The sequence below is a fragment of the Lepisosteus platostomus genome, chromosome 3 (genome assembly GCF_059453375.1).
Source record: "Lepisosteus platostomus isolate fLepPlt1 chromosome 3, fLepPlt1.hap1, whole genome shotgun sequence".
Classification (NCBI taxonomy): domain Eukaryota; kingdom Metazoa; phylum Chordata; class Actinopteri; order Semionotiformes; family Lepisosteidae; genus Lepisosteus; species Lepisosteus platostomus.
The window spans coordinates 7,198,800-7,226,023 of record NC_142613.1 but is presented as its reverse complement, the minus strand read 5'-3'; the positions used below and the strand labels follow the sequence as shown (position 1 = coordinate 7,226,023).

At 39.1% G+C, this 27,224-nt stretch overlaps 1 protein-coding gene across 3 annotated transcripts in view; it reads right to left on the bottom strand.

Annotated features, from left to right (window-relative positions):
* Nucleotides 1–26,182, bottom strand: part of nsd3 (nuclear receptor binding SET domain protein 3) — a 41,138-nt gene extending 14,956 nt beyond the window's left edge. The window contains exons 1-14 of one of the 3 annotated variants that reach the window (XM_088624178.1): nt 25,836–26,182; nt 17,738–18,753; nt 16,524–16,683; nt 15,639–15,793; nt 14,199–14,804; nt 11,886–12,003; nt 10,332–10,432; nt 9,928–9,973; nt 9,300–9,430; nt 8,207–8,332; nt 7,706–7,832; nt 6,419–6,616; nt 4,943–5,122; nt 1,392–1,541 (exon numbers count right to left, since the gene is read on the bottom strand). In XM_088624178.1, the coding sequence (XP_088480304.1) occupies nt 1,392–1,541; nt 4,943–5,122; nt 6,419–6,616; nt 7,706–7,832; nt 8,207–8,332; nt 9,300–9,430; nt 9,928–9,973; nt 10,332–10,432; nt 11,886–12,003; nt 14,199–14,804; nt 15,639–15,793; nt 16,524–16,683; nt 17,738–18,709 (3,070 nt within the window). In that variant the 5' untranslated portion in view covers nt 18,710–18,753; nt 25,836–26,182. The remainder of the gene's footprint in view (nt 1–1,391; nt 1,542–4,942; nt 5,123–6,418; nt 6,617–7,705; nt 7,833–8,206; nt 8,333–9,299; nt 9,431–9,927; nt 9,974–10,331; nt 10,433–11,885; nt 12,004–14,198; nt 14,805–15,638; nt 15,794–16,523; nt 16,684–17,737; nt 18,754–25,835) is intronic. The other 2 variants (XM_088624179.1, XM_088624180.1) reach the window with 2 other exon arrangements.
* Nucleotides 26,183–27,224: the final 1,042 nt, after the last annotated feature.

Below are 27,224 nucleotides of genomic sequence, written 5' to 3'. Positions count from 1 at the left end.
CAGCTCCAAGCCCGGACATGACACAGACAAGACAAACATTTAGCTTTGTAGTCTTACTGTTAAGCATTATGTCCGATGTAGACAGCTCAGGCTTAAGCTTGATGGTGGCTGTAACATGTTATGGGGATTCGTCTCAACGGCAGGGACTGGGACATTTGTCACAATTGAGGGAAAAATGGATGGTGCAAAATACAGGCGGAACTGAGTGGAAACCTGCTTGAGTCACCCAAGAATCTAAGACTGGGTTGAAAAAAAACCTTTTAGCAGGAAAACGACATGAAGCACAAGACTTGAGTCATACTGAAGTGGTCTAATAAGAAAAGATCTAACTTAAGTCCAAAATAAAATTGAATACGAGACTTAAGATTGTATTCCATCAACGATTCAGTGTCAGAACTGGAGCAGTTTTGCCAGGAGTGAACAAAACAACATATAACAGGGTTCAGTCTGATTATCACAGTTTTAAAAAAACAAAGTTGGTCTGAAAAAAGAGTTTTATTTATAATTAATCAGGTTGACTGAAAATATATTTTCAAAACTGATTATGAAGCTATGAAGCTATTTCCAAATCTATCACCAAATGGTTAAGGGAACATAATAATTTACAGCACCATTAGATATTACAATCCCTAGACCTAAGGCTAACAGAACATTCATGATAAGAACTAAAGAAAGTAGATAAGAAGCAGAATGAGCTGGAGAAAATCTGGATGAACACTTGAACCTGTTAAAGGTGTACAGGATGCATCTTCTCTATGTCAAAATCAAGGGAGGACTGTTGAAATACTGATTGCTGGGGTGTGAAAAAGAACACTATTTTAAAAAAATCTTCCATTATTTTAGACATATTTCTTAGTTGTATCCAATACTGATGGTCCTGATGCTTATTCTTGTTTTCATTTATTTATGCAAGAAATACTGAATGTACCATTGCATCTTACTTTTTTGCATCTACTGGGGATCTTAAGTTACACTGCAACAAGGGCAAGAGTCATTTTAATATATCCATTCAACCCAAAGTAACTGGGCCTAAAACCTTACACTGTGCGTGACAGAACAGGACCCCCCCCCCTTGCAAACTGCTGCAGGATACATCAGAGAAGAAAAAAAATGTTCTTTTTCTAGTTTGCCAGCTCATATCATGTGGCAACTTTACTTCCAGCACTTCACAAGACAGCAGAAGTCCCTGTTGAACCTCCAATCAGATGTTATTTTAAGCCCTGTTTTTAGTTTTTGCATTTTGCATAAACAGCAGGCACGATTTAAAAAAAAGTATTTATACAAAAGCAACAGGTTTGCTAGCCACAAAGCATTAAAGAGTAGAGGAAGATAGCCAAGAGAGAGAGACACACAAACACAGAAATAAAAAACAAAGAAACAGTTTCTGTTACCTTTCCCACAATTCTTTTTGGTAGCTGACGAAGAGGAAGGAATCATAGGTAATTTCATCAACTCAGCACGATTTGACTCAGTCAGAAGGTAGTGCGACTTATAGGCATATGAACTGAATATGTTGTCAGAATTGTCCTGCACTAATAGCCCTATACATAAAACAAACAGGAAAAATGATGAGTTGCAATGAAACTACCCATGATTCCAGAAAACAAAACAACAACAAAAAAGACAAACTATTAAACATATGTAAATGTGAGAAAACAGAAGAATAAACTGACAGTTGTCTAAAAAGAAAGGGAGTTTGTCTTTAAAAAAATCCAATTCCCAATTAAAAACCAATAGAGTACAGTAACATATGTTCTGTAACTATAACTATGTTGAACAGCTATAAAGTATAAAAAGGCAATATAAAAGTCTTATTCAAATAAACTGAAGAAAATTGTATAAAAAAATACAATTTTAGAATCAATATCTCTCGATCTGTGCTGTGTATATTATAAAATGACCTATAATTTAAATTCATCTGTAATTCAGTATAGATTTCATGTTTAAAGAATAATACATTTCCTTAGTTGCATACAAATAGGACATATGGAGTTCTAAAAATGTCAACTTCAACATGCAAAGATGAAGAAGCACATCAGGTGACACGAAATACATTTAAAACCCAGTATGACATATGTTCACATCAGTCTTTAAAGCAGTGTGCTACATCGCCCAGGATTTTTTAAAATTTCGTTAGAATTTTAAAACATGTCCTCAAGCCAACAGTGTGTTTTTACTGCAGCACGGTACTAGAAACGAAGACATATTATTTATAGAAGACACAGAAGAAACTAAGATATATTATTCAAGATATTTTCACACACTGTAAGGATTGATTCAGCTGCACACCTTCTCGTAAGGTTTACAAATACTGTTAATCAATTTGTCAATATCAGTCTAAAAACACTACATTTTCATATAATCTGTTTAGAAAGTTTTCATTAGAAAAGGGAAAATAAACTTGGAAGCTCTAGAAACTTTTTGTTAAAAAAATATGGAGGTCAAACCTGCTTTTTGGATTTCTTACACGAAACACTTTACTGTTGGATCTATACCAGCCATAGAAAACAACGATGTCGGTAAAAGGGACTAACGTTTAAATTTCACTTGGTAAAATAATATTTATGAACACTCGAAGGACATCATTTGCAAAAAACTGAAAATACCTAAGTTCTTTGAATACTCCTGTCCATTTCTTATTTTAGAACAGGTTTAAGGCAGATGTGCAATCATGCAAAACATTTCTCAGCTAGTCAACCACCCAAGATCTACGCGGAACTTTTAATTTCAGCACAATTAATTCAATTATGTTGAGATTGTTCTTATGAACTACTGTTTTACTGCAGAATCTGGGAATACAAATACTGTATGTGGTTTGAGGCAAACCTCAGATGAAACATGCTTTAGAAGGGAAGAATGCAAAGTGTTTGGTTTTTAAATTTTTGGGGGCTATTACAAACTCCGGTATTAGTGCAAAGCACATCACATAAACACCATTTCTGCACTACATGCATTTTTCAGTTATTTATAATGCTCTAGTTCAAGTTGATTTAACACAATGTTAGTGATTCTAGTGTTGACTTCTGAAGTTCAAAGACAGTTAAAACTCCTACAACACATTCATTCATGACACTATTCAATGTATAAACCACATGTACTGTATGCTTAAATAAACATAAGCAACTTGTTAAACACTTGATCACGAATAAAGACTAAGGATGTATTTCTGAAGTCTGGTTTGCAAAGGATAAAGTAATTTATTTTGTCATTTGTTTTGCTTTTTGCATTGCATTTTTCATCTCGGAGACCCCTAACTGCAGCTATATGCATACATACAGGCAGGAGTAGCTCAATGGCAGGTGTCGATGAGGACACGTCATGACAAGCCATTAGTGATGGTGCAAGCGGAGGCTTTGTTTTAGCCTCCTCCTGGTAGAGTAAATTGGACACACATGCCCTGACTAACTGATTTGCCTCCTGTGGAACAAAATTACACAGGCGGTAAAGGGTTCATCTGATTGGCCATGTGGATAACAGAACATTCCTCAAGAGCAGCAGTCAGAGTACTGTATATGTGCAGTCAGGTGCAGAGGCATGGGGCTAAGCTGTGTCTAAGCCCCTGCAGTTCAGGGAGGGAGTTAGTAGTAATATGAACTGTAGGAAGTTAGATATTGTTGTAAAAAAGTGATTTTTCTCCTGTGCTTCAGAAGACAGCCGGCAGCCCTAAACCCAGTTTTAATTCTTAAGTTAGTTAATACAAAACTTGCAAGGATTTTGATCTGGGTTAGATTTACTAACAAAGATACTTCCAGAGTGAATTTATCATTTTATATAAATCTATAATCCTGGATTAATTTTAATTCTCCAGAGGCACTGAAGTGCAGTAGATTAGGTGCTGTTTATAATTGGAAACTGGGTGTCAGAGGTTAAACTGGGTGAGGCCCACCAGTAGGTTCCTGATGAGACAGGAACCAAGTGTCTTCCAGTAAAGGAAGACTAGCTGTGGAAGGGAGAGCCCAGTGTACCAGAGGTTTCAGTAAAAGAAAGTGAAGAGTATATACTTTGAAAGGAAGAGAAATGGAGAACTAAGAGGAGTTACCTGTTCCTGCCCTCCTGCCAACTATATTGAAAATCGAGGGGTTGCTCTGCAGGTGATGAGAGGAATTGGATTAACTTTGCTATAAAAACCTTTGAGTGATTAACTTTTTTTTTTTTTGGAATGAGCAGGCTTCTCCAAAAGGGGACTGCCTGTACATCATAAGAACCCAGAAGGGTTCCACAACCTCAACAGTGATAGACCACCCAAACGGACCCCCATAACAAACTGGCTCTCGGCTGTTTCACCACACCACTAGAACGCACACTGCAGGCAGACCCCAGTTCCTTGACACTGTCTCCAAATGAGCCGGTAGTTGTGACACGAGCAACTGCTGATTGGCCTTTACAAAGTGACACGGACACCACTGATGATGTATGCTAAACTTTATTAAAACTGCACTTCAATATAGAATCTGAACTTTTCTTTTAATGTTTTATTTGGGGAAAAAGTCCCTACTGTCTAAATGCTTTTTTTTTTGTCTTTGACCACTGCTCAAGTTACTTTATGAAAAAACAAAAAAAAAGTTCTTCTGAAAGGCTGCTCAAAGGTGAACAAGAGGGCATAACCTAGGGAAGCAAGTTCATGTCACCAGGTGCATCTCAAAATGATTAACTTAAGTCTATTCTGGAGCTATACGTCCTGAAAAGGGTGGTAAATTAAACTAACTATATCCAGAAAATAACAACAGATACTAAATACATGTAGAGGGGATATACACCAAACAAGATCACAAGTAATGGGAGACTGTGTAAATATACCATTTTAAAACTAGGTTTTCAGTCCTGTATGAGACATTTGATCTCCAGAAAAATCCTGTTTGCATGACTAACTTTAAAAAACAGAAATCCTAAGACCAGTACTAGGGTGACTTTTCAAGCAATAAAGGAGTCAGACCAAGCTTACCTCGGGCACAGACGAAACACCAGCCTACGTTTACAGGTGAGGTTATGTGTCCATTCTTTTTGGAACTTGAATGGTTGCTACATATGATAATATGTGGAGTGATTACTACACTGCCAGCTGCAACGCAGCTATCCCCTGTGTGATAGGCAGTGGGGCACCGGATACATCTCATCATGCGACCTGTAAGAAGCAGAACAGGGCACCGTGGAGGAGTTGTACAAAGCTTTTGACATTCCATGTAACAAGAATACCAGATTCTGTGTCAGGCCACCTGACCCTTAATCTTGGGATCCCCGTGTCTTCTCAACTTTACCCCAAGTGGGGAAATGACTCAATCTAAATATATTTGAGGAGTTTTTAAGGAGTTCCAAAGAAAACTATTTAAAACAAAATTAATAGCTCAAACCACCTAAAACTGGAAGTTTAACAGTAGAGAGTTTGGGTAAGTACCCCAGGTCCCTGTCTGAAAGAAAAGACAAAGGTCACAAAGTGCCACAGCAGGGAAAATAAGAATATTATCTAAAGCACAACAGAATTTGGACCACCTATTCTAGTTTGATTTTGGATTAACCATGGTCTGCCAGCACTCAGGTGATCCACCAAAAACCTCTAACAAGTAGTAAAAGAAAACTCCTGAAATCAATGGCTGGACAGGTCAGCCTCTTTCTGGGCAGGTGAGTGGTGACCTTCAGGGAGTCTCAGAAAGGGGATATATCTACAGTATGCTAATTCTCAAGGAAGCATCCAAGTTCTTCTTAAAGACTCCAAGGGTCTCTTATCTTATTCCTTATGATCTCCCAGCAAGAAAATGAGATCGACGTACAATTCTCCTTCCATCTTCTTTAATGCAGACGTAGCACTTCAATGAACATTACTAGTATTAACCATTTATAAGTATTAAGTATAAAGAAACTTAAGTGTGACCATGACATCACTTTCTTTACCTCTTACTTGCTCCATACCATTTTTCCCCATAGCCAGCCTAATGCTGTTGTAAAATTAGTTTAGAATATCATCACTCTAAAGTAATGTTTTGCAATAAATGCAGCACTAGAGCTGTGCTAGCTGGAAGTCAATTAGTAGCACAGAAAGCTGGAAATTGCATTGGTAGGAACTGAGCCCTCCAGCTGGTAAAACCTTAATATCCTACCTCACTTTCTTCATCTTCATTTAAAGTACATTTTGTCTTCCGCTTAATTCACCAATACTCACCCAGCCTCAGCGTACATGGTTTAGTAATACACTTCAAGAAATCTACTGTCATTAGATGTCAAGATATTTTAGAAACAAACTTGATCAATGATGTTCTATAAATAAGCCAAGATGCGTACACCCGACACTAAGGCCACCATGAAATTTAAGAAACGCATAAATGATTTAAAAAAAATCTCTCTGTGGATAACAAACAGAGAAGTCTTTAGAAATAAGAAATGGCTTTCTTCCTGGGACGGCTATTGAGAAAGCAGCAGGGAGTACCTTTGGATGCCTTGTGCATGTCTCGCTCGAGAGCACAGGTGGCGCAGCTGTGCTGGGGGCAGCGGAACCCCTTGGACTCAAAGGTGGCATTGGCGTGCTTGCGCACACACGACTCGTGGTAGAACCGGCCACAGCCGCTGACCGAGCAGCGCTTCACGTCGCTGCCCGACGCCTTGCAGGAGAAGCAGGAGTGAGCACCTGGAAGAACACAGAACAGGACTGAGGCCACCCTGCACGCCGAGATCTGCGACAATTAATGCCAGCTCTGCCGGCGCGTGTAAGCGGTGTACACCCATGCAGCCTGCGCCAGCCCTCAACAAGTGCCCACGATCAACAAGAAAAAGACTGAAAAGAAGAAAAAGGGAGTTTAAAAAAGTTGAACCCCATTTTAAGGTTATCTGAAATTCTTGAACAGATTCTGCAGGTGCTTTAGAGATTTGACTTTTAACATTTTGCTAGGGACTGACCTTTCATTTGAAGTTAATGTGTGGGCTTGTTGGCAATCATGTTTTAATTAAACTGTATAAGTGGTACGCAATTCTGGGCTTTAAGGCCTGTTCAAGATCTAGCAGGAATCATATCCTAAAGGTCATATCAGCAGTGTGTCTTTCTTTACAAGCAAATGTCAGATTTCACAGAAAGCTTCCAATGATTCACTTGCATCTATCAGTGGGAGCCAGCGGAAAGCATTTGGTAAGCGACACTTCTCAATTCTATGAGTGACTCGACAAAGCTAGAGTGAATGAAAACCAAGCAAATCCATAGAAGAGATATGTCACTTGAGGATGGAAGGACAATTTTAGTACAAACAATGTGAATTGATAATGCTTCTTGACATCAGTTTTCAGAATTTACACTAATACTTATTATGCACTTTCAATATAACAACTATGAAATACTGCAAAGGGCATGCAAATCACAGAAAGAAAGCATAAAGTCTACTGAAAGAATAAAACTTAAAAAAGATTTGAAACTTCTTCTGTTAATCCTAAATCTGATTTTATTAACAAAATGTTGGCCTTAATGCAAAGTAGTGTTGGAGCCATCATGTTCAAATGAGAACGTTTTGACTTTAGTTTTCAGTGCCCAGATGTTTCTCCAATGGCTGTCTAAGCATTTACTGAAATATATAAGAGCCTTAAAGGAAGAGTCAGGGATTTTAGACTCTTTCCTATTGAAGCTATGAAGACGTGCATCAACACTGTGCTCTCTGTTACAGCATTTCCTTTCCTATAGAAACGAATGTACCCTGCAGTGTGTGCTGTTGGAACCAGCCAGGTGACTTACCATTTTTACACTCCATGCATGTGAACTTTCCTTCCAACAAGGAAGTCAGTCCTAAACACTCTAAATGGAACAGTCTGCTGCAGTCTCCTTCACAGGAAACAAGTGTGTCACCAAAGTTTTCACAGATCTGATAAGGGGGAGAAATGTTAATGGTAATCTGCATAAATGACTGAACTCTTTCCAGCTTCATTTATTAAAAATCATCCCTTCAAGAGCTGGATAAAAGCAAAATTGTCCTTGCCAGTTCTTTCCAGCACTTAAGACAGATTTAATTCTTGAAAACCCTTTTTCCTAACTGAGTTACACAGTTAATATAAGCTTAATCGCACTTCAGGTAAAAAAGCCAAAAAGCCCTTCTTCACATGTGCTTTTACTGTACTAGAATTACCCGATCCAGTAGGTTTTACCTCTGAACACTAACCATTGCTATTATTAATATTATTGATAATCACAACTTTTCCAAGAGAAGCACTGTAAGAAACAGAGTAACACTGCACTCACCTGACAAACGGTGTCTTTCTTAGTGGTGCTTGTGCCTTGCCGTGACAGACTGGAGTCCACAGACTGGGCATCTGAGGCATCAGCGTCTGCAGCTGTGGGACTGTCTGATCGCTTCCCAAACCCCACCTGCAGGTCAAACGTCACTGACACTAACGCAACACAAGAGGAGCACACGTCCCTGAAACTAACAAACCTGAATGCAGAATAATATAATGTGTTAACGCTCATTTGGATATGTCCCACAACATTCTTTCCTTCAAGTTTGTTGTTTCCTGAAATGCCAGCCTGGAATAGGGTTAAGTTAAGACCTGAGCGGATAAGGTGTATATTAAAATCAACTTTTCAATGAAAGCCAATCACCGATTATAGGTTACATACCTGGCAACTTAATGTCTGCATTTTATTTGCCAGAGTGTATGTGTTACTTCCTATGGTAACCTGGCATTAAATATTGGGTTTATAATTCATTTTTGGTGGGAGGGAAAAAGTTTTGGTTTTAAAGTGGGTCTTAGTTTTTATTACATTTTGTACGTGTTCTGAGCCTCATAACCATGCACCTTATCAGACTCTGGATCTGTGTTTGTACTGTATTTGCTTTCCTACAATAGTAAGTGGCAGTTAGAGTGCCAGACTCTGACATGGAGGCTGTGGGTTCAAAGGTGAGACAAAGAAGATATACCTTTGAGCAAGGTGTGACACCAGTAAAATACCCAGCTGAATGAATGGGGACAAATTTAAGTCACTCTGATTAAACATTTCTGCCAAAAAAATTATTTAATGTGATCAACAGAACATGAAATGAAGAGACACTACAAAACAAAAAATATCTTCAACCAGGCTGACAGCTTGTACCACTGCAGATGAAACTGCATCCAAAAACTTTGTCACAACTACTAAAACTACTAGTGTCTTGCATAATTAAATCTCATTTACCTCAATTCATAAACTGGGCTGAAATAGGATGCTTAATCAGCATTGCAAATTCCTCTAGTCGCCAATGTTAACTTTTCCATTTATGTTTTTCAAAACAGTTACTGTAACAGATGAAAATAGTAAGGTCTTACTGCTGAGAATCATCTTCTCTCTTTCCTACCTGAGAGTCATTCAGACCCCTAGAATCAGAGTCTGATGTGTCACGGTACTGGTAGCTGGCCATCTCCACGTCAGTTGATGCGCGACTCCGTTTCTTCAGAGGTTTACAAGAATCTGAAATCTCACTAGCACCTATAAGAAATGAAACAACCTGTAAGAAACCTAAAGCTGTATCACAGATAAGACACGGAAGGAAATAAAGCAACTTGCAACAGTTTCAAAAGCACTATGGGATAGAGAACAGTTTTCTCACAGACTGAAATCAGATGGATGCCAATAAAAAGTTCTCCATTTAAAGGAGCACATTACTTCCCCAGAGCAGGAGAACTACATCCATTACTAGACAGTATAAAGAATTAATGCATTATATTTAGACATCTTTCATTAACTGACTATTAGAAGTATTTGAAACACTTTTAACTAGAGCAATTTAAAATGTGCAGTAACCGCTGTTAAAAATTGTGTCCATAAGCTTCAAAAAAGGAAAATATTTCAAAAGAAGACATACATGCATTTCTGTATGATTTCATACATAAGAGCCAATTTAAAGATATGAGGTTTAAAAGTTCTATCTTATCTCTGAAGTCCTAAAATAAAAAATATATGATATAATAAATAATAAAAAATACCCTTTTGTGATCCTGTCTTCAAAGCTGCCTGTGGGACCATTTCTGTCTGCAATGAAAAAATATCTCAGCTTTAGGAAAGGGTAACTACAGTGTAGCTGAAAATTTGGTACAGTTGATACTCGAAAGATTGTTGGAACAGCCTAGACCTGAGGCCCGTGCAACTTCATCAGCCAGTTTAGTGGTTCAGAATTCTTAGACACTCCAACAAATTGTTGACAGTCATTCATTTGTGACACATTTCCCTTACAAGTACTCTGTAGTCGTAGGTGAATACTTGATAGCACTGTTCCAAAGCTTGAATGTTGGTTATATTTAGTTTTGACTTCCAGCTTAACAATCAGAGCATAAAAGAGCAATGCTGGATAATTTTTTCAGTTTTGGATAAATCCTGAAAAATGTTTTACCTGTTCTTTTTTCATCTTTTTCTTTGGCACCGGGTCTGTACCTTTCTCCGACTCTGACCGACTTCGTACAGACCTCCTCTGTTGTTTTCTTTCCAACAAACCTGGGGAAAAACATCAGATGTAATACAAGAATTCCCCTTCTCAGTGCAATTAAACCTACATTTAATGTTTTTTTTTATTTATTATGCACATCATGCTCTCCTTTGCAACATTGGAAACTCAGTACATTATCACTTTAGTGAGGACAACTAAAAAAATGTCCTCTTATGGTATTTAGTGTTTTATCATGCAAAAGCATCTTAGGATGCATACTAAAAAAATCATTTGAGCCAATCTAGGCTGAAGAGAACTTTGTGGTTTATGGAACCACTGATTAATTTTCTCTCCCCCTTTGGACTTTTTAATCAGATCAGATTTACCGGGGTCTGCCACTTTTCATGCAACAAGTCCCAAAAGAGGGTCAGTGTCAACTGGTAACACAGCTCTCGACGATCAGGAAGGTTCAGCAAACTGATGACGCCCTGGTGAACTCAAGCCCGCTTAATCCGAGCAAGCTTGCGCATTTGTGTGCTGCTGCTTATAGAAGCCATCACAGTGGCTAATGGTACATCCTAGATTTCAACTGGCAAACTCCAGGCCATGAGGCTCAATCTCCAATCTAAACAAGCACTCATTGACTGAACCACTCAGGGGGCTCCAGGATTCAAATCTTTTAGCTCTCTAAAGCAAACGTACGACAGGAACTTTAAACAGAGCATTGGGAGACAGGCCTAGATCAGATTTGATACAACAGTAACCGTCTTTTTGGATCTTTGGACAAGAAAATACACCCATTTTAAGGTACATCCATTTCCTCAGAAGCTGAGATGATACATTAACAGCCTTCCTATGAAATCCCAAAGAGAATGCTATATATTGAATGGAAAGACTACACTGCTGATGTTTAGTCAGCTTCTCAAAACATATGTATGCAGCTTGAAACAGAAAAACAACTGAAGGAATGCAAGGTAGTATGGGTTTCTAAAACGTTTAAGAAATCTGTTTTATACACTTGGGGAACCCAAGTTGTACCAACATTCTACAGATGTTGTGGTTTTCAATATAACTAAAAAAAGCTTTTATAAAAAGAACAAGGATGCTTCACCCATAAGTGAATGATGAAAAAGGACTCTAATGAAAAACAGGCCATTTCCAGTCAAGAGGAATGGAAGTCTTCAGAAACAGCAAAGACAGAGGAAAATGTGACAACAAACCACAGGAAATTTTGAAAAACATTTCCAAGGCAGATAGGTTTTACAAAACAAAATTTCAGGGCAGATCTAAACTCATTCCATCTTGTGGGCAAACCTGTATTAGGGAAAATCAAAGGAGGAACGTCTTCCTTATAAAACAAGCACTGAAAAGCAAATAATTACAAACACCCCTTCAAAACATTGTTAAGTTTATTAGAAATAAGAATGGATTTCCAACTTCCACTGGATTACACATTTGTAGGATGTGATGAAATGAAAAGATGATGATCAATAACACAAAGCTGTCACATCTTGGAGGTACCTGAAGACACCTCTGCAGTGGAAGAGTGCTGTACCATTCCTGGGTCACTCCTACGTCCAACAGGTGACACAAGCCTCTCCTGCTCCTTGGAGCTCATCTCAGGTTTGCTACTTGCTCCCTGCAGAAAGAGAAACACAAAAAGAGAGGTTGTCTGGTTTAACACAACGTTTCTGTCACAGAGGAGATGGCATAACATGCATGCTTAAAAAAAGACATCTCACAACAATCACTCTAAATTCAAAACTTTATTTTAATCACAATAAACCAAAGCAAAGTCTGACATTTACTCCAATATACTCGTCCTTCATCAGAAGTAAAAGCTGGGGCCTTCTCCACTCTTTAACTACAATCAATAGTTCAGATGACAAACATGACAATTAATTATTAATCGTCACATTCAATTAAGCATAAAAAATAAAAGGTAAACAGACAAGAGAAACATACAAGATTCACACTATAAAGACTTTCTATACAAAGTTCATTATGAATTTACAAAATTTACAAGGAAACTCTAAATTGAATTGAATAATTAAATTGAATAGGCCTAGATTAAGATAAACCTAGCGAAGAATAGCATATTTTTACACTACTTTCTTAGTAGAGCTAAGAATATGAAGAATTAGATAAAAACAGATCTGTCACATAATGCACAGAAAACCATCACTTTCATAACTGCTTTCTGGTAAATACCAATGTAGAAAATGCAATCAACATTGTTATACCAAGAAAACTTAAGTGCTTTTTTATCCCAGGTCAGGATTGCGATTTGAAGGGTGATTAATTGTAATTCCTGCAATAATATCTACTGTCTCTGCAAATGATTAAAATCTGTGAATGTAGGAATGCAAAGAACGTAAAGTTTGGACTACTCTTACTTCAGAATGTGATGCAAAGATGGCACAACATTACAGGTCTATTTTATTTTGGAACTGAAAAGATAAAACAGTTTAGATGAGGGAATTTTCTTAAGAGAAACACATTGGACTTATCATCTAAAAACATTAACACTTTGGGGATTTCAATGTAAGATTGATAAGAGTGTTGATCTTTAACATTTTTTCAGTGAACCTTGCCGTTTCTACTTCTTTACACTTATTCAAACGGATAATTCCATGTAATAATTACATGTGGTCGTCTATACAGCACTAGGTTTTTCTATATCCAATCCAGGCTGACTCAATCATATATACAAGTTTGAAGTGTTTCCTTAGATGATATAAAAAATGGCAAATTCAAGAAGAACCTTATATTCGGTAATGTGAACCTTGCATCTTATTCCAATTATTCTTAATCAAATGCTTAGACAGATTATAAATTAGTACTTATTCAACTGTATTGTCATTGTAGGAATCAAGCTAACCTCTACAAGCTACACATCAATGTTGTTGAAGCCTATACGCTGGATTAATTGAAGAAATGGCAGGACAAGATCCTTAGATCAATTGGCTAGTAGCAAACAAAAGAGCTATATGAGACAAATGGCAGCCTCTAGTTTGTAACCTTGAGGTCCTATCTGAGAGAACACCTGCTTTTATCTCCAATGAAGGTCAGCTATTTTCAGCCAAAATTGATCCCTATTTGGTGGCCACATCTTGATTCCATTGCTACTGGTTGAGCACCTTCATGCCTTTTGCTGTAACACGTGCTTGATGGACAACCAAGTGCACAAGTTACTCTATTACTTGTTGATGTAAGTGTAATGTACTAATTACCAGTAATATGAATTTTAAACTCATATGAACGTCCAAAGGTAATGGCTTGTGGGAGTACCGGCCTGCAAGGACCACATTTCCCAGGATCCTCTGCGACAATTAGCTGCAGAAAGCAAACTGGCCAGGTGACTGTTTAAAAAGCAGGAAGAGGAAGCTTCCAGTATTAGTCTGTTTGTGTGAGTGGATGGCTACTATCTGAGGGGTTTGAGGGTAGAACCCCACTCACCAGAGGGATAAGGACTTACCTGTAGATGTGGGCTAAAGGATTTGCAAGTATCTGGTAAAGGAATAGTAAGTTCTGAACTTTAGGAAACTTTATGAAAGATTTTAGAAAGAGACTGTTCTGAGAATTTTGTTTTCATGTCTGGTAAGCAATTTGGTTCATGGTTGTGCTGTTCCTATTTTCGCTGCACTGTGAATAAAGGCACTGGTGTTTCCAACCTTACAGCTCTGTGTTTGGGGTGTCTGTTGGCCTAGAGCAGCCCATTTTAAAGATCCTGTTATGACACGCCCCAGATTATGTCGCACAGTATTTTAAATTGTGAAAAACTTTCAAGAAGAAACTGCTGAATTTTGACAAAAAGAAACAAAGAGCTTGTACCCTGGGGGGACAGACCGGCTGATCGCTGGGCTTGTCCTCTCCTTCAGATTCCTGCGGAGAGGGAGTCCTGTCCCTTGGCAGAGGCCAGTCGCACTTCTGGATCTCCACGTTCAGCTTCTTCATGGTTATGGAGAGCGGGAGGAGCTTTCTGGCAGCGGCTGTCTTCCAGGCTGTTTTAACTGGGGGCTGCTGAGCCCCCTGGTCTTTGGGCTCCTCCGACGGCTGGTTTTGGGGTACAGGGCAGCGCGGCTGCTGCTCGTCTTGCTCCGGTTGTGCCGGCTGCGGAGGCTCCTCGGAGTTCGTCATGCTGCACTGCCTTCTGGGCTGCTGCCGGCGTGGCGGGAGGCCGGGCCTGGCAGAGCTCACCTCCCCCGAGGGGTCAGGTCGCGGGCTGGAAACGGCACTGCGAGTTCGCCGGGCTCTCCTGTTGTCAGGCTTGGAGGCGGGTTTTTCTGCGGGGGGCGGAGACGTTTCTGGTTCTTTGTCCACGTAGATGAAGGTGTAGTTCTCTATCCTCTCCTCCCGGGTCATCTGGAAGGCATCCTCCGCGTGGCCGATCCCTACCTCCCACTGAGCACGCTCCCTCTGGGGAATCGGTTTGAGGAGCTGGGGAGAGGAAACAAACGTATCCCCGTCACACGTCTGTAACTTGAGGAAATGGGGGGCTTGGGGGCGATAGAAAAAGGTTTTGCTTTTTTATATTCTGCCTTCCTTATGGTACCTCCTAAATTCTAGTGTCCTAAATTCAGACAAAAAGGTAAAAAAAGAGGAAAAGATTACTCAGTGTATACATTCAATACAAATTCAATGCCCCAGTATAGTGACAGGGACACTATACTTTCAAAAAGGTGCTGTCCTTCGGATGAGATGAAAAACCGAGGTCCTGACTCTTCATGTTCATTAAAAATCCCCGGGAATTTCTTGAAAAGAGAAGGGGTGTTAACCTGGCATCCTGGCCAACTTTCCCATTGGCCTTTACCAGTCATGGCCTCCTAATAATCCCCATCTCTGAATTGGCTTCATCACTCTGTTCTCCTCCCCACTGATAACTCATGTGTGGTGAGTGTTCTGGTGCACTATGGCTGCTGTCGCCTCATAACAAGGTTATGTGTACACATAACCCCAGGTGGGGCTACACATTGGTGGTGGTGGTGGAGGGGATCCCCGTTACCTGTAAAAGCACTTTGAGTGGAGTGTCCAGAAAAGTGCAAGGAATTATAATTATATAACACTTATATAGATATATTTATATCTATATATAGGAAGATATCTTAAACTTGCAAGATATAATATATGAAATTCTGTTTTGTGAATTTGACCACTTTCACATTAAGGCCGCAACCTTTCACTCACCAAACAAAAATTTAAGCTAAAGACCTACAGTATATACAGAATACTTCGAGAACAATGCCTTGGTATGTCAAGCTGCGTCTTGAGTACCTTGTGTCTTTCTGCAGGATTTGAGGCTCGCCGGAGGGTGTCTGCCTGCAGCTGCTCAAACTGGTGCCGCCCTTGATATACAACTACCCTCTTCTCGTGGATCCACGCCCTTTCAGGAACACTCCCAAAAAACTGCACATGATACTCCCTGTGACCTGCGCACAAACCAGAAAGGTAGGCTAGTGCACATTTGGAGAAAGGCTACAATGCAATTAAACATCATTTTATGTACTGCCCTTCATAGCAGTGAGATAAATAAGATTCCCTTTCTGGTGCCATTTTAGGTTTTACAAGCAACAGAAAATCAAATTAAAAGTTTTAAGATTTTTACCAACAATTATCTGTGCAAAACTAATAAAACAGCATGAAATATTACACATCTAGCATCTGCCTATAAACAAGAACCTGCATCTCATAACATCTGGCTTTGCTCAGTCTGTTGTTGAACAGGAGCTATCCCTGTAAACTTTCAAAGTAATTCACAGAGAGAACCAGAAAGCTATTCTGCATTTACAAACAGAACATGCTAATGTTACAACGGAATTGAACAGGACAAGAGCAGACCATAATAAAATTAATTAAGATGGAAATGTAGATGTGTAACATGTAAGAAAACATCCCTTCATTAAATAAACATATAAATGTTTAAATTACAGAAACAACTGCAATTTTCATATTTTGTATTACAATCAATAAGGTAACTGAGCCTCAGCACAGCCCTCAACATTTATAGTACTTTCTAGCACAATATCAAATCTGTGTGATCACACTTTTACTGCAGAACAGGAGTGTCTGAAATAAATCTTGAATCTGCTAAATTATTGCTGCCTGAAAAATTTGATCAAGACCTAGAAAATCTAGACTTTGTGGGATTCTGTATGTTACCTCTAGTGTTTATCCTGGTATGAACATCTGACTGTGGATCACAAGATACCATGCAAGGCCACCAAGGGTACGTCCCAACCTTTGCCCAGACCAAATCACCGACTTCATGGTCCTTACAACAACCAGTACCTGTTATAACTGTAGGAAAGTGCTTCTGAATCTGCCAAGAAACAGAAAGTTAAACACAGTTCTTGTTACCACCTTTGGACCTGAGAAGAGACCAACACAGCAGTGCATTTTAAAAACCCACAGGAACAGGCACACCATTCTCCATAAAACTATCTGGAGATTAAAAATATTCATAAATCACATCTGGAGAATCACAGATATACCACTTTTTCAGAAGAAAAATGACTTATTGCAAGAAAGACAAGTTCATTCCATCCTTTTTTTTCACATCTTTCTAAGCACATTTCCTATCTAAGCAAGTTGCTGGATTGTAGATTATATTATACAGCATTCCTTTTAAATCTAAGGTGAAGCAGATTAGAGCATGATAATGTTTTATTTATCCACCTGCACACAGAATGAGAACACCAGATGTGCAGCAGGAGAACATGATGATCTAATTCAGGACATTGTAATTTTCTGGGGCTTCACAAGTTCATAATCTATGCAAGTTATTTATTCAGGTAAATATAAGAGATGGAAGATGACAACCCCCAAAAAATTTAATAACTATATAATGACATTTGCAACCTATTCTCTCATAAGGCTCGTCTAATTTAATTTTCCATATTTATGTACCAGTATATAAGTTTTTCATGTGATGAAATGTAATTGAAATACTTTACATAACCATATCTCCATTGGTAATTAAGAGCAAGATCATGTCTTGACTTACTCCTAGGAAGGTCCCTTTTAGAGACTGTCACTAAGAAGTACTTTGTAAAGTCTTGTTTTGGATAGCATGTCTCATTTAATTTGATATATTTCTTTAAAAAAAATAACGAAACAAAAAAAATATTTCTTAAATATTACACTTATGTAAACAATACTACTGCTCAGTTCTACCCTATTCACACAAGCAAACTTTAAACACACACAAGCCATATTACAAAAGGGTATTTTAACATTGAAGCAATTGTTTCCCATTATTATTCAAAATCAATTCTGAGGTGGAGCCTTGCTAATGTGCAGATCATTCATCTGTATTCTAGGGAAAATAATCAAATGAGCAGCTTAGATTAGGCAGAGAAAGGCTCGGCGCTCACTTTGTGTTCCTTAGGTTCTGCTTCGGGACATGTACGGTTCCTGGGTGAAAACTCGAGCTTGGGCCTGTGCACATCCAATGGCTCACAAAGCGGCTCTGGAACTGGCTCAGGAGCTGGCTCCGGAACACACAACTCGTGCTGCTGTTGCTGCTCCTCCTGGTCCCTGTGCAAACTGTGCCTGCTGCTCTTTTTCCTCTTCTCCTTCTTCCTCTCGTGCCTCCTGCGGGACGCTTCGCTGGCCTGGAACTCGTGCAGCAGATCCCCGCACAGCGAGGACTCGAAGAGCTCTCTGCCGTTCTGGTAGGTCTTGATGATCTTCAGCTTGATCTCGGGAGAGCTGGTTTTCTTGGGCGTGGCGGGCGGCTGTGGATGGGGTGGGGAGGTGATGATGGTGGCCAAGGAGGGAGGAGGCGAGGAGGGGAGAAGCAGCGGTGGAGGAGGGGGCAGTACGGACGGGTTCATGTGAGGTGGAGGAGGGTGAGGGTGAGGGTGATGGTGATGGTGGTGGTGTTGCTGCTGCTGCTGCTGCTGTGGCTGATGATGAGGGTGATGATGATGTGTAGCGGAAGGGGAAGAAGGGGAGGGGGGTTTCTCCTGCACAACAGGGGCTCTCAACACAGTGTTCTCTCCTTGCAGCAGGCAATGATCGCTGTAGCTGCGAATGGCACTGTAGCCGTTTGCAGAGCCATTGGGGAACTGAGAATACATGGCGTACTTGGCCTGCGGCTCATAGAGGCTGACATTGGGCGGGTAGCCATTGGTGACAACAGGCAGGTCTTCTGCAGCTGAGGGGGGATAAGAGAAACCCGACTCCAGGGCAGTTTCGTAGGCAGACGGCCCCCCGTCTTCCCCATTGTCACTCCCGGCATCATACACGTCCTCCTGGCGGATGTTAGCCGAGTCAATGAGTTGAGGTGGTTGCTGAATTGTGTTTCCCATGATCCCTTGCATGAAAGAGAAGGAGAAATCCATTGTTCTGCTCCAGCATCCTTAACTTTCCCTTTCTCTTACAGGGCCTGCAAGAAACACAAATGAAGATGACAAAAAAAAATAAAGGAAACATTTCAACGTGCTTGTCAATCAGAAAGTGGGTTTGAGTTAATAATTCAAGCCTTAATTTGGATTTATAAGAAAATAACATTTCATAATGGAAAAAACAAACAGCAACCACAGTAGGTTGGAAGGAATAAAATAATGCCTTTCCTTTTTATATAAAAAACAATGATGCATAAAAGCAATATAATTTCACGTGACAAAAATTATAGCAAAGACGATTACAGTATATGGCAAAGTACTGTATTTATTCATGTCTTGTTTCAAGGTGATACTGATATCAACTGATAGCTCTTTGTAGTACACATTATATGTTTGTTTGTTTATAAAGAAAAATACAACAGTAAAGCACTCTCTAGCCAGACAGGTTTTATGAACTTAAGGTCACATTACTCCTGTTCAGGACCAGGCAGTCCTGGTCCTGAAAGGCCAGTGTGTCTACAGTTTTCATTTTGACTCATTCTCTCTTATTGACATAAACAAGATCATTATTGATCTATTGGCCCAATACATTACATCACTGGTAATTACATGATTGGTAATTGGTCACTTAAATACATCTCCCAGGTCATCAGATGCTGCTGCATTGAGAGCTAGCAAATCAGCACGTACACATGCCCCCCAAGACCAGGACTGCCCTTTCCTGGTTTACTTACTTACACTTGAGCAGAAACTAATATTAAAGTACTCAATTAAATGTCCTATTAAATTAAATTTCCTATATCTATTTTTCTTAATTTTGTATATGCTACATATTGTAATCTTATATCATTTGCATTTGAAAACTGTCAAACTATCATGGAGGATTTTAAAATACAGTACTGATATGCTTTCATTTCCCCCCCCCCCCACATTTAGCTGCAACTGCAGACAGGAACAAGTCGTTAGCTCCACAACACATTAAATATAAAGGGCATTTCTGCAGGTACTGATACTAAGAAACATAAACATCAGCCTTATTTGAATAGTTTTCGCCTTCAAAACACTAAAGTAAAAAGCAAAGTGTGCCGGTAGCCATATCACCCTGCAACTCACAACTGGCAACCCAGTTGGTCAGTACCTGGATGGGAGACCTCCTGGGAAAAACCAAGGCTGCAGCTGGAAGAGGTGTTAGTGGGGCCAGCAGGGGAGTGCTCACCCTGCAGACCATGTGGGTCCTAATGCCCCAGTATAGTGACGATCCTTTGGATGAGATGTAAAACCAAGGTCCTGACTCTCTGTGGTCATTAAAAATCCCATGGTGTTTCTTAAAAAGAGTAGGGATGTAACCCCGGCGTCCTGGCCTAATTTCCCATTGGCCCTTACCAATCATGGCTTCCTAACAGTCCCCTTCTATGAACTGGCTTCATTACTCTGCTCTCCTCCCCACTGATAGCTGATGTGTGGTGAGTGTTCTGGTGCACTATGGCTGCCATCACACCATCCAGGGAGTCCCCATTACCTGTAAAGTGCTTTGAGTGGAGTGTCCAGAAAAGCGCTATATAAGTGTAAGTTATTATTATTATTATTATTATTATTATTATTATTATTATTATTATTATTAAACACCACTTCTTCCAAAGAATCACTGCCAAGATTCAAGAATCAAGAGAGGAGACATACTTCCCTAACCACGAATGTTTTCTGCCACACTGTGTACACCCATTTTCCCTTTTTAAATGCAATACCACGATTAACTTTCAAGTGTCAACCACTCAGAGCAGGACCGTCTAAATGAGTGCCCATAGGCACTGTGATTTTTTTTGTTTGCTGCTGTATCATTGTAAGATGGTATATTTGCATCACGATTAGATGGAAAATGCTTTATGAAAACAGGCCAAAATGCACTGAACTAATTAAACGCAAACCTCCAATGAACAGTAGTGTTGTGAGGGGCTAAGCTGTGCTGTATGAGATTATTAAACACTTACTGCAAAACACCAACAGCTCAGTTACAACAATTTCAAGCAGCTCAAGCAGTGTTTTCCGGATGGTTATTTGCAAAAGAGTAGACTAAAAGGGCATAATGTTTAAAAAGTGCTTCACGTGGCTATACATGCCTGATAACGGCAGTTGATGTTGCTTATCTCTTGCAAAATCATGTGTGTTTAGTGTATGAAATTGCCATTGCAGATAAAGAACAATTGCACTTAACAGGTTTTAAAATACCACATGGTGACATTTGACCAGACATGAAAGGCTTGGGTAAAACTAAAAACACCTTTGTACTTTGTGGTGGGAAGAGTCTTACTCATATAGTTTCTTACAAGAACGAAATGCTTGAAACTCTAAGGAAGTCACTGCGACCTCAGAAAGAAAGAGAGAAGGAGAAACTCTCAACTTGTTTTTTCTCCCAAAGTAATTTTTCAACCTACTTAAATGCCAGCTGAATTTATCATAACATAACTATGTTTGTCAGTGTAATGTAACAAAATGATTGCATATAAATTTGAAGGTACTGTATCACTGAAATAACCAATGTAATCATGTCATGAAATACATCTGCAATTCCAACAACTTAATTTACCTATTGATACATTAGGTCAACCAAAGAACACTAATGTTATATCAGAAGGAATGCTATGAAAAGCACTTCTGATTTCATTGCTTACATAAGGAAAAAAACCCCACGACCACAGCTGCCTTGTACAAAATGAAGAATTTCTTGTGCAAGAAGTTCAGTGGTTCATGATCAGCACAAGCTTGCTATCCAAAAAACGGATGCAGTGGCAGCCACAACTTTGAAGTACTTCAAGTGCCACTTTCCTGGAGATGTTATCACCAGCTTGAATGAACAGAACACCACTACAATGTACAAATGCACAAGGTTTAGTTTACCAAACGTAACAGTAATAGGGTTGGGGGCTTTTCTGTAGTCTGCACAGCGAATTCTACATTTTACAGAGATTTGATTCATTTCAGATCTGACAAGATGCTGGCTCTTCTGTAAGGGTTTCAGGTGCTGAGACGCAAATGTCTTATGTTGTTTGAAGTCCACAACTCTCTACAAAATGACACAACATCAGAGGACCAGAACAAAATCTTCAGCACCAGATGTACAAGAGATAGTGGTGAGAAAAACCTGAAATGGATTCGCCTGCTCTATAACTGGAGAGCCATACCATCTGCAATCAACTGCCTGTTTACCTCAACCCCTTTGATTTTCATGAACATTTCTATAAATGTCTCTATGTTTACCAACGGGAGAAATGGCTAGACTGTGATTTCTGGATCAGAATGACTAGTATAAGGGAGACAGGGGTAGTCAAAGGTGACCCATTTTGGACCCCTCACACTACCAAAGATATCCGTATCCTCATTACACATAAACCATAAAGGGTAATTTTGACATCATTTTAAAACTATTTTATCATTTCTGCGTAGGCAATTTTTTTTGACAGGGTAGCCTCTGCTTTTCCCATTCTTCCATATATTGTTGTTTAGATCCCTGTTCTTTTTCTTTCTCCTGAGGGTTCCGAGTTGTGCCATACTGGTTGAGGAATAGCAGACACTGACAACCAGGGTGTTAAGTCGGGTGAAAACTTGTGACTGCGAGGCTCACAGTGCCAGGTTGGTTGAGTTCGTATGGAATGGACCAGAGCCTTATTTTAAAACTTCTTCACCGAGAAGCTGTTGACACATACACAAAAGAAAAACAAAAACAAATAAAAACAAATGATCAATGCTTGCACGGTAATTCCAAATTACTCTTTGATTTGATCTCAGCTTTATTTATTTTTTTATCAGCTAGGTCCACTGCTGTTATTAGCTTCAATAAAAGCACTGTGTGACAAAGCATGACAGAGGTGTCCTTATACAGCCTATCTTCTTTGTGTGCTTGTTTAGAGACTCACACCCTTACTGATCTATGCTCGTTCTTCACAAAAAAAAGATCCTGAAAAAATGTGATCTCAGTTCCCAAATTCAACCCTCCATGTAAAAAGGCACAGCTTTGATGTGTGATTTCTGCCGTGTTTACGGCAGCATGCAGGTTCTACAATCCACGAGGAGGGTACATCTGGCCTGTTTTTCCCCATGACAAATCAGAATCTTTACTTCACGTGTACGGTAGCTGTGTAATGAAGTCAAACTGATAACCAGTAAACCCACAGATTTCAGACAACAACCAACCAGCCAGGATCTCAGCGAGTGCCTCATCATCTAAGGTAATTATGTGCTGAAAAGGAAAGAGAAAGAAGAAAAAACATGACACAATAGCAGTGGAGCCTTCCTCAGGTGTGTGGAAGAAAGACGGTGCATCTTTTTCTCTCTATTTGCATTTCGGCATGGAATTAACCTTCACCCATTCCTCCGCAGCTTCCCTTTCAAAAGGCATTTTATTCACTAGACCAGCTGGACACTAAAACAGCTCCCTAAAACTGACATGATCTGTATGTTCAGAAAAAGACAACTTGCACAAAGATGAACTACAGTTCATGTCCTGTGTTAAACAGAAAAACAAAGACTCCCAGTGCACGGCACTTGAATCCATTTCAGGTTTTACCAGCTGCCTGCCATTATTCAGCATCTTTTTTTAATTATTCCTTTTTAAATGATGTCAATAGTGGAAATTTTCAATCATATGAGGTATGCACTAAGCTCGATGGGAATAACTTGTACAAGAATTCAACAACAGAAACTCATGTGTTCACCCTGTAACGGCTCTTTAAAGAAAGTAATCAGTCTTCAGCTGAATTTAATACAATCATTTCACATCTTTGTGCTGCTAAAGGGGAAAATGCAATACTGAGAAGGCTGTCAGCCCTGCCCCTATAGCTAAAGAGGTCTGGCAGTCACATTCACACACTCAACACTAATGCTTTCATTTCACAAGCATGTATCGGAATAAAAAATGTTTAAGCGGAAGAAACAAAAAAAAACATTTCTCCAACACGTCAGAGAAAAACAGCACCTCTGTATAAGCAGATCTGTTAAACTTTTATCACACAATCAAACACTGAACTGGAACTATGAAACTACTTGCTATACTAATAGCAGGCATACCTAAAATTTTTCAAATGTAAGAATTCTGCTAAGAAGGGCTAAATGGGGGGCGGTGGACAGATAGATCTGTGCTTTGATTAATTTAGGTTCGTTAGGATGCGAAGCAGCCCCTCAGTCAAATCCCAACTGCTGAGATCTAAAGGGGTAGTGTTTAGTTTGAGGTAAATGCCAAATCCCATTGATGAGTATCTCCAAACTGAGGAACTCATTCATTACTTGGAATACTAAGAAAAACTGTGTGTGTTGGGGAGGGGTAAAATAAATCTTTTTACGATTTTTGGGGAGGTCTAAAAATCACAATTTCCTGATAGAGGAAAGACCTGATCACTTTACAATTCCTATTTTAATTTTGTGCACTACATTTAGTCCCACAGTATGGACGTTCTTGTGTTGGAAAACATTACTGAAGATTGTTTCCCTATTTCCTAAGTACCTAATAACTGAATAATCATAGTAATGCAGAAAATATAGACAAAGTTGCTTTTTCTGACTTCACACTGTGGTATAACATATTCAGTTCAGATATTACACCTGGTATGTGAAGGTATTAAGGATTGTTATCCTGTTAAATATCTGATATAGCAATTTATATGTACAATCAAAACTACACACTAAATAATGATAAAGAGGGTAAATTGATACTTGTTCTCATAATCTATATTAAAAAAATGAGATATGCATGTCTCCATTTTAATATTTACAATCTCTAATATCTACATTTCTTATGCAATAAAGATTATGCAATTTAATTTCTTATTTTATGGCTTCGAAACATCTTTTTCTTGTTTTTCCTTCCTATCGGTGTATGCCACACAAATCCAACAAACAAAAAAACTTCTGAAAACAGTTCTCAAAAGTTGGTTGCTGGGAAGTGTATCGGAAAAGAAAACGACGATACGACAAAATCCAGAGAACTTGAGGCACAAAAGTTCGAACAGGATATGCTTAGAATAATCAGCAATGTATTTCTTATTATTATTATTAGACGACTTAGAGGACAAAGAGAGCATCGCTGTTGGTGATGTTTCCCGTCCTGTTCCTACAGGCCTCACGATAAATCCACTGGGTTTCTGTCCCGAGATACATTAAATGCTTCGACCTTAAACGTGTTAGAAAGCATCGGACCTTGCAGAGCAAATGAAAACTGCACGCACAGGCTGTTTCTGATACGATCAAAGCCAACAGAGAAAATCCAGCCACACAATAATAAGATATTGATATTATTTTTTTTAAATGCGTTATTTTGTGGGTACGAAGTATTCATTTCATCCAACAGCTTAAATTACAAAAGGAGCCATTCATCTTTAGAAACACAGGTAAACCTCAGCCATCACAAATGATCAACATATATTTGGTGCTTTCCATACTTTTTGAATAAAATCTAGCCATAAAGATGTCCAGTAAAGTGACGAGTGTGTCAAGTTCGTCGAATATTCTTTAATCGGGAAAAGGGGGGAATCGTTTATCTCTACCTGTACTTATGAATCTCATTGGAATAGAGTAAAAACTCAATGTAATGAACTAAACTTAAGATCGATCTGGATAAGGAGATTTCAGCACACTGCCGTACATTAAAGGTCGCAAACCAACCCATAGTTAAAATACCAAAATCAAAACACACAGGAAAAAAAAAAGCTGGTTAAAAAATTCGACACAGACATGCATCATGTCAAACTTGATGTGCCATTTATCACACAGTGGACAGTACCCATGCTCCTGCCCACATTTTACTGGTGTTAATTAACAAAAACAGCAACGACGTTCACACGCGCGGACACGGCAACAAAAAAAAATCAAATGCCCCCCTCTTAACGTTTAAATCCCAGCAAGGAAACGCAAAAATGCGGAAGGCAGAAAATACTAAACAGCGGAGGCAGAAACCAATATGGCTGCCGTTGCCCCTTTAAATCAAATTGGCCAGATTACACCTCCATCACTCGCTACAGCAGAAAAAAAAATCAACCCATCACTTAAAAAAGGCAGCCTTAAATGCGGAGATGCGAGAGCGCTACTGAAAAAAAAAGAGAGAGAAGGATGATAATTAGAAGAAAAATGCCAGTACCTTCAGCGTGTTCCATTCTAAACAAATACACCCAATATTTGAGCTTCCTGGTGCAATATAAAAAAAAACAGATACAACAAAAGATTGGAGAATACTAAAGTACAGGCCTCTTCGCTTGCTAACTCAATGTATTGATAAAATTGGGGGCAATTTTCAGTCACTTCGCGGTTCCATGGCTGAATTGGTGGCCGTAGACTTGTTAGAGGGTCGCTTTTTTTGCGGGATGTTGGAGCGGAATTTGGCTAAATCTGGTTCCTATGTATTTTTAATATTACTGTCTCCCTCTCTCCCTCTAGCTGTAACAAAAGCTCCCTGCTTCAGGCCCTGTCTCCTTGCTCAGCGCCAAAATCAGCGCCGCGCGATTGGCCGCTTCGGCCGGGCTAACAGCATGCCGGGTAATGTTGTCTTATTGAAGCAGAACAGAAACTTACAATCTATGCGTTGAAGGAAATGTCGATTTATACTGTATGAAGGGGAGTCTGGTTCCACTGAAGAGAAAGCTTCAAATACGTGAACCAGTATTACATTCTGGAGATGCAGGTGTCAACTGCCAGTAATTGCAGATGTCGTTTTATAACTTGAGAAAGTTAGCAAAAATGCTTATGTGATCTGAATCAGTAACTCAACCTAATTGCAAAGATTCGTTTATTTCTATACGTTCGTGTTATGTTAAAGTGTATGTATTGCATTATTAAAGATCGTTTTATCAAGAAGACAAGGGGGTTGGACAAGGGACACGATGTAAAGCAAGTTCAGAAAGAAAACTCAGAATTATAATTATAAATATCACTGTAAATCCTTTTCAAGGGTATTGGTGTACATAATCTTTTATTATAGTGATAAGTAATTTGTAACAGAATATTATATAATTTACGAAAAGCTTTGATATTTAAGGCTCTGAATTATAGTAGTGGGTTTTCTGCCCTCTAGAGGAAAAAGGGTAAAATACAAAATTATTTTCGGTACTGAGGTTAATCTGACGTTCGTGTTTTTAACATTTTTAACTCCTGTTTCATACACCCCACCTAAATACGTCAAACAGAACACATGATCGTGAATAGGCGCACCATATACTAGGGTCGAAGGTCGTTTTTCCATTTTTATTTTCTTTAACCCCTATTAATTATTCTATACAGTATATGCACTGGTGGAGACTGTGAAAATATGAATATGTGGAAATATGAAAATAGAAAAATACATTTTTTCTAAGGCTAAGGACATTGAAATAACGAAAACAATGAATGTTATGAGTAGCTACCGATACTGGACTAAAGATGTGTATCTCTCAAGCGCTGACGCCAATTTCACTTTGTAGTTTAAGAAACAAATAAGAAAAACTCATATTAAATCTTCTTATTTAGTCTTTTCATTGGGTACAGGGTTGTAATA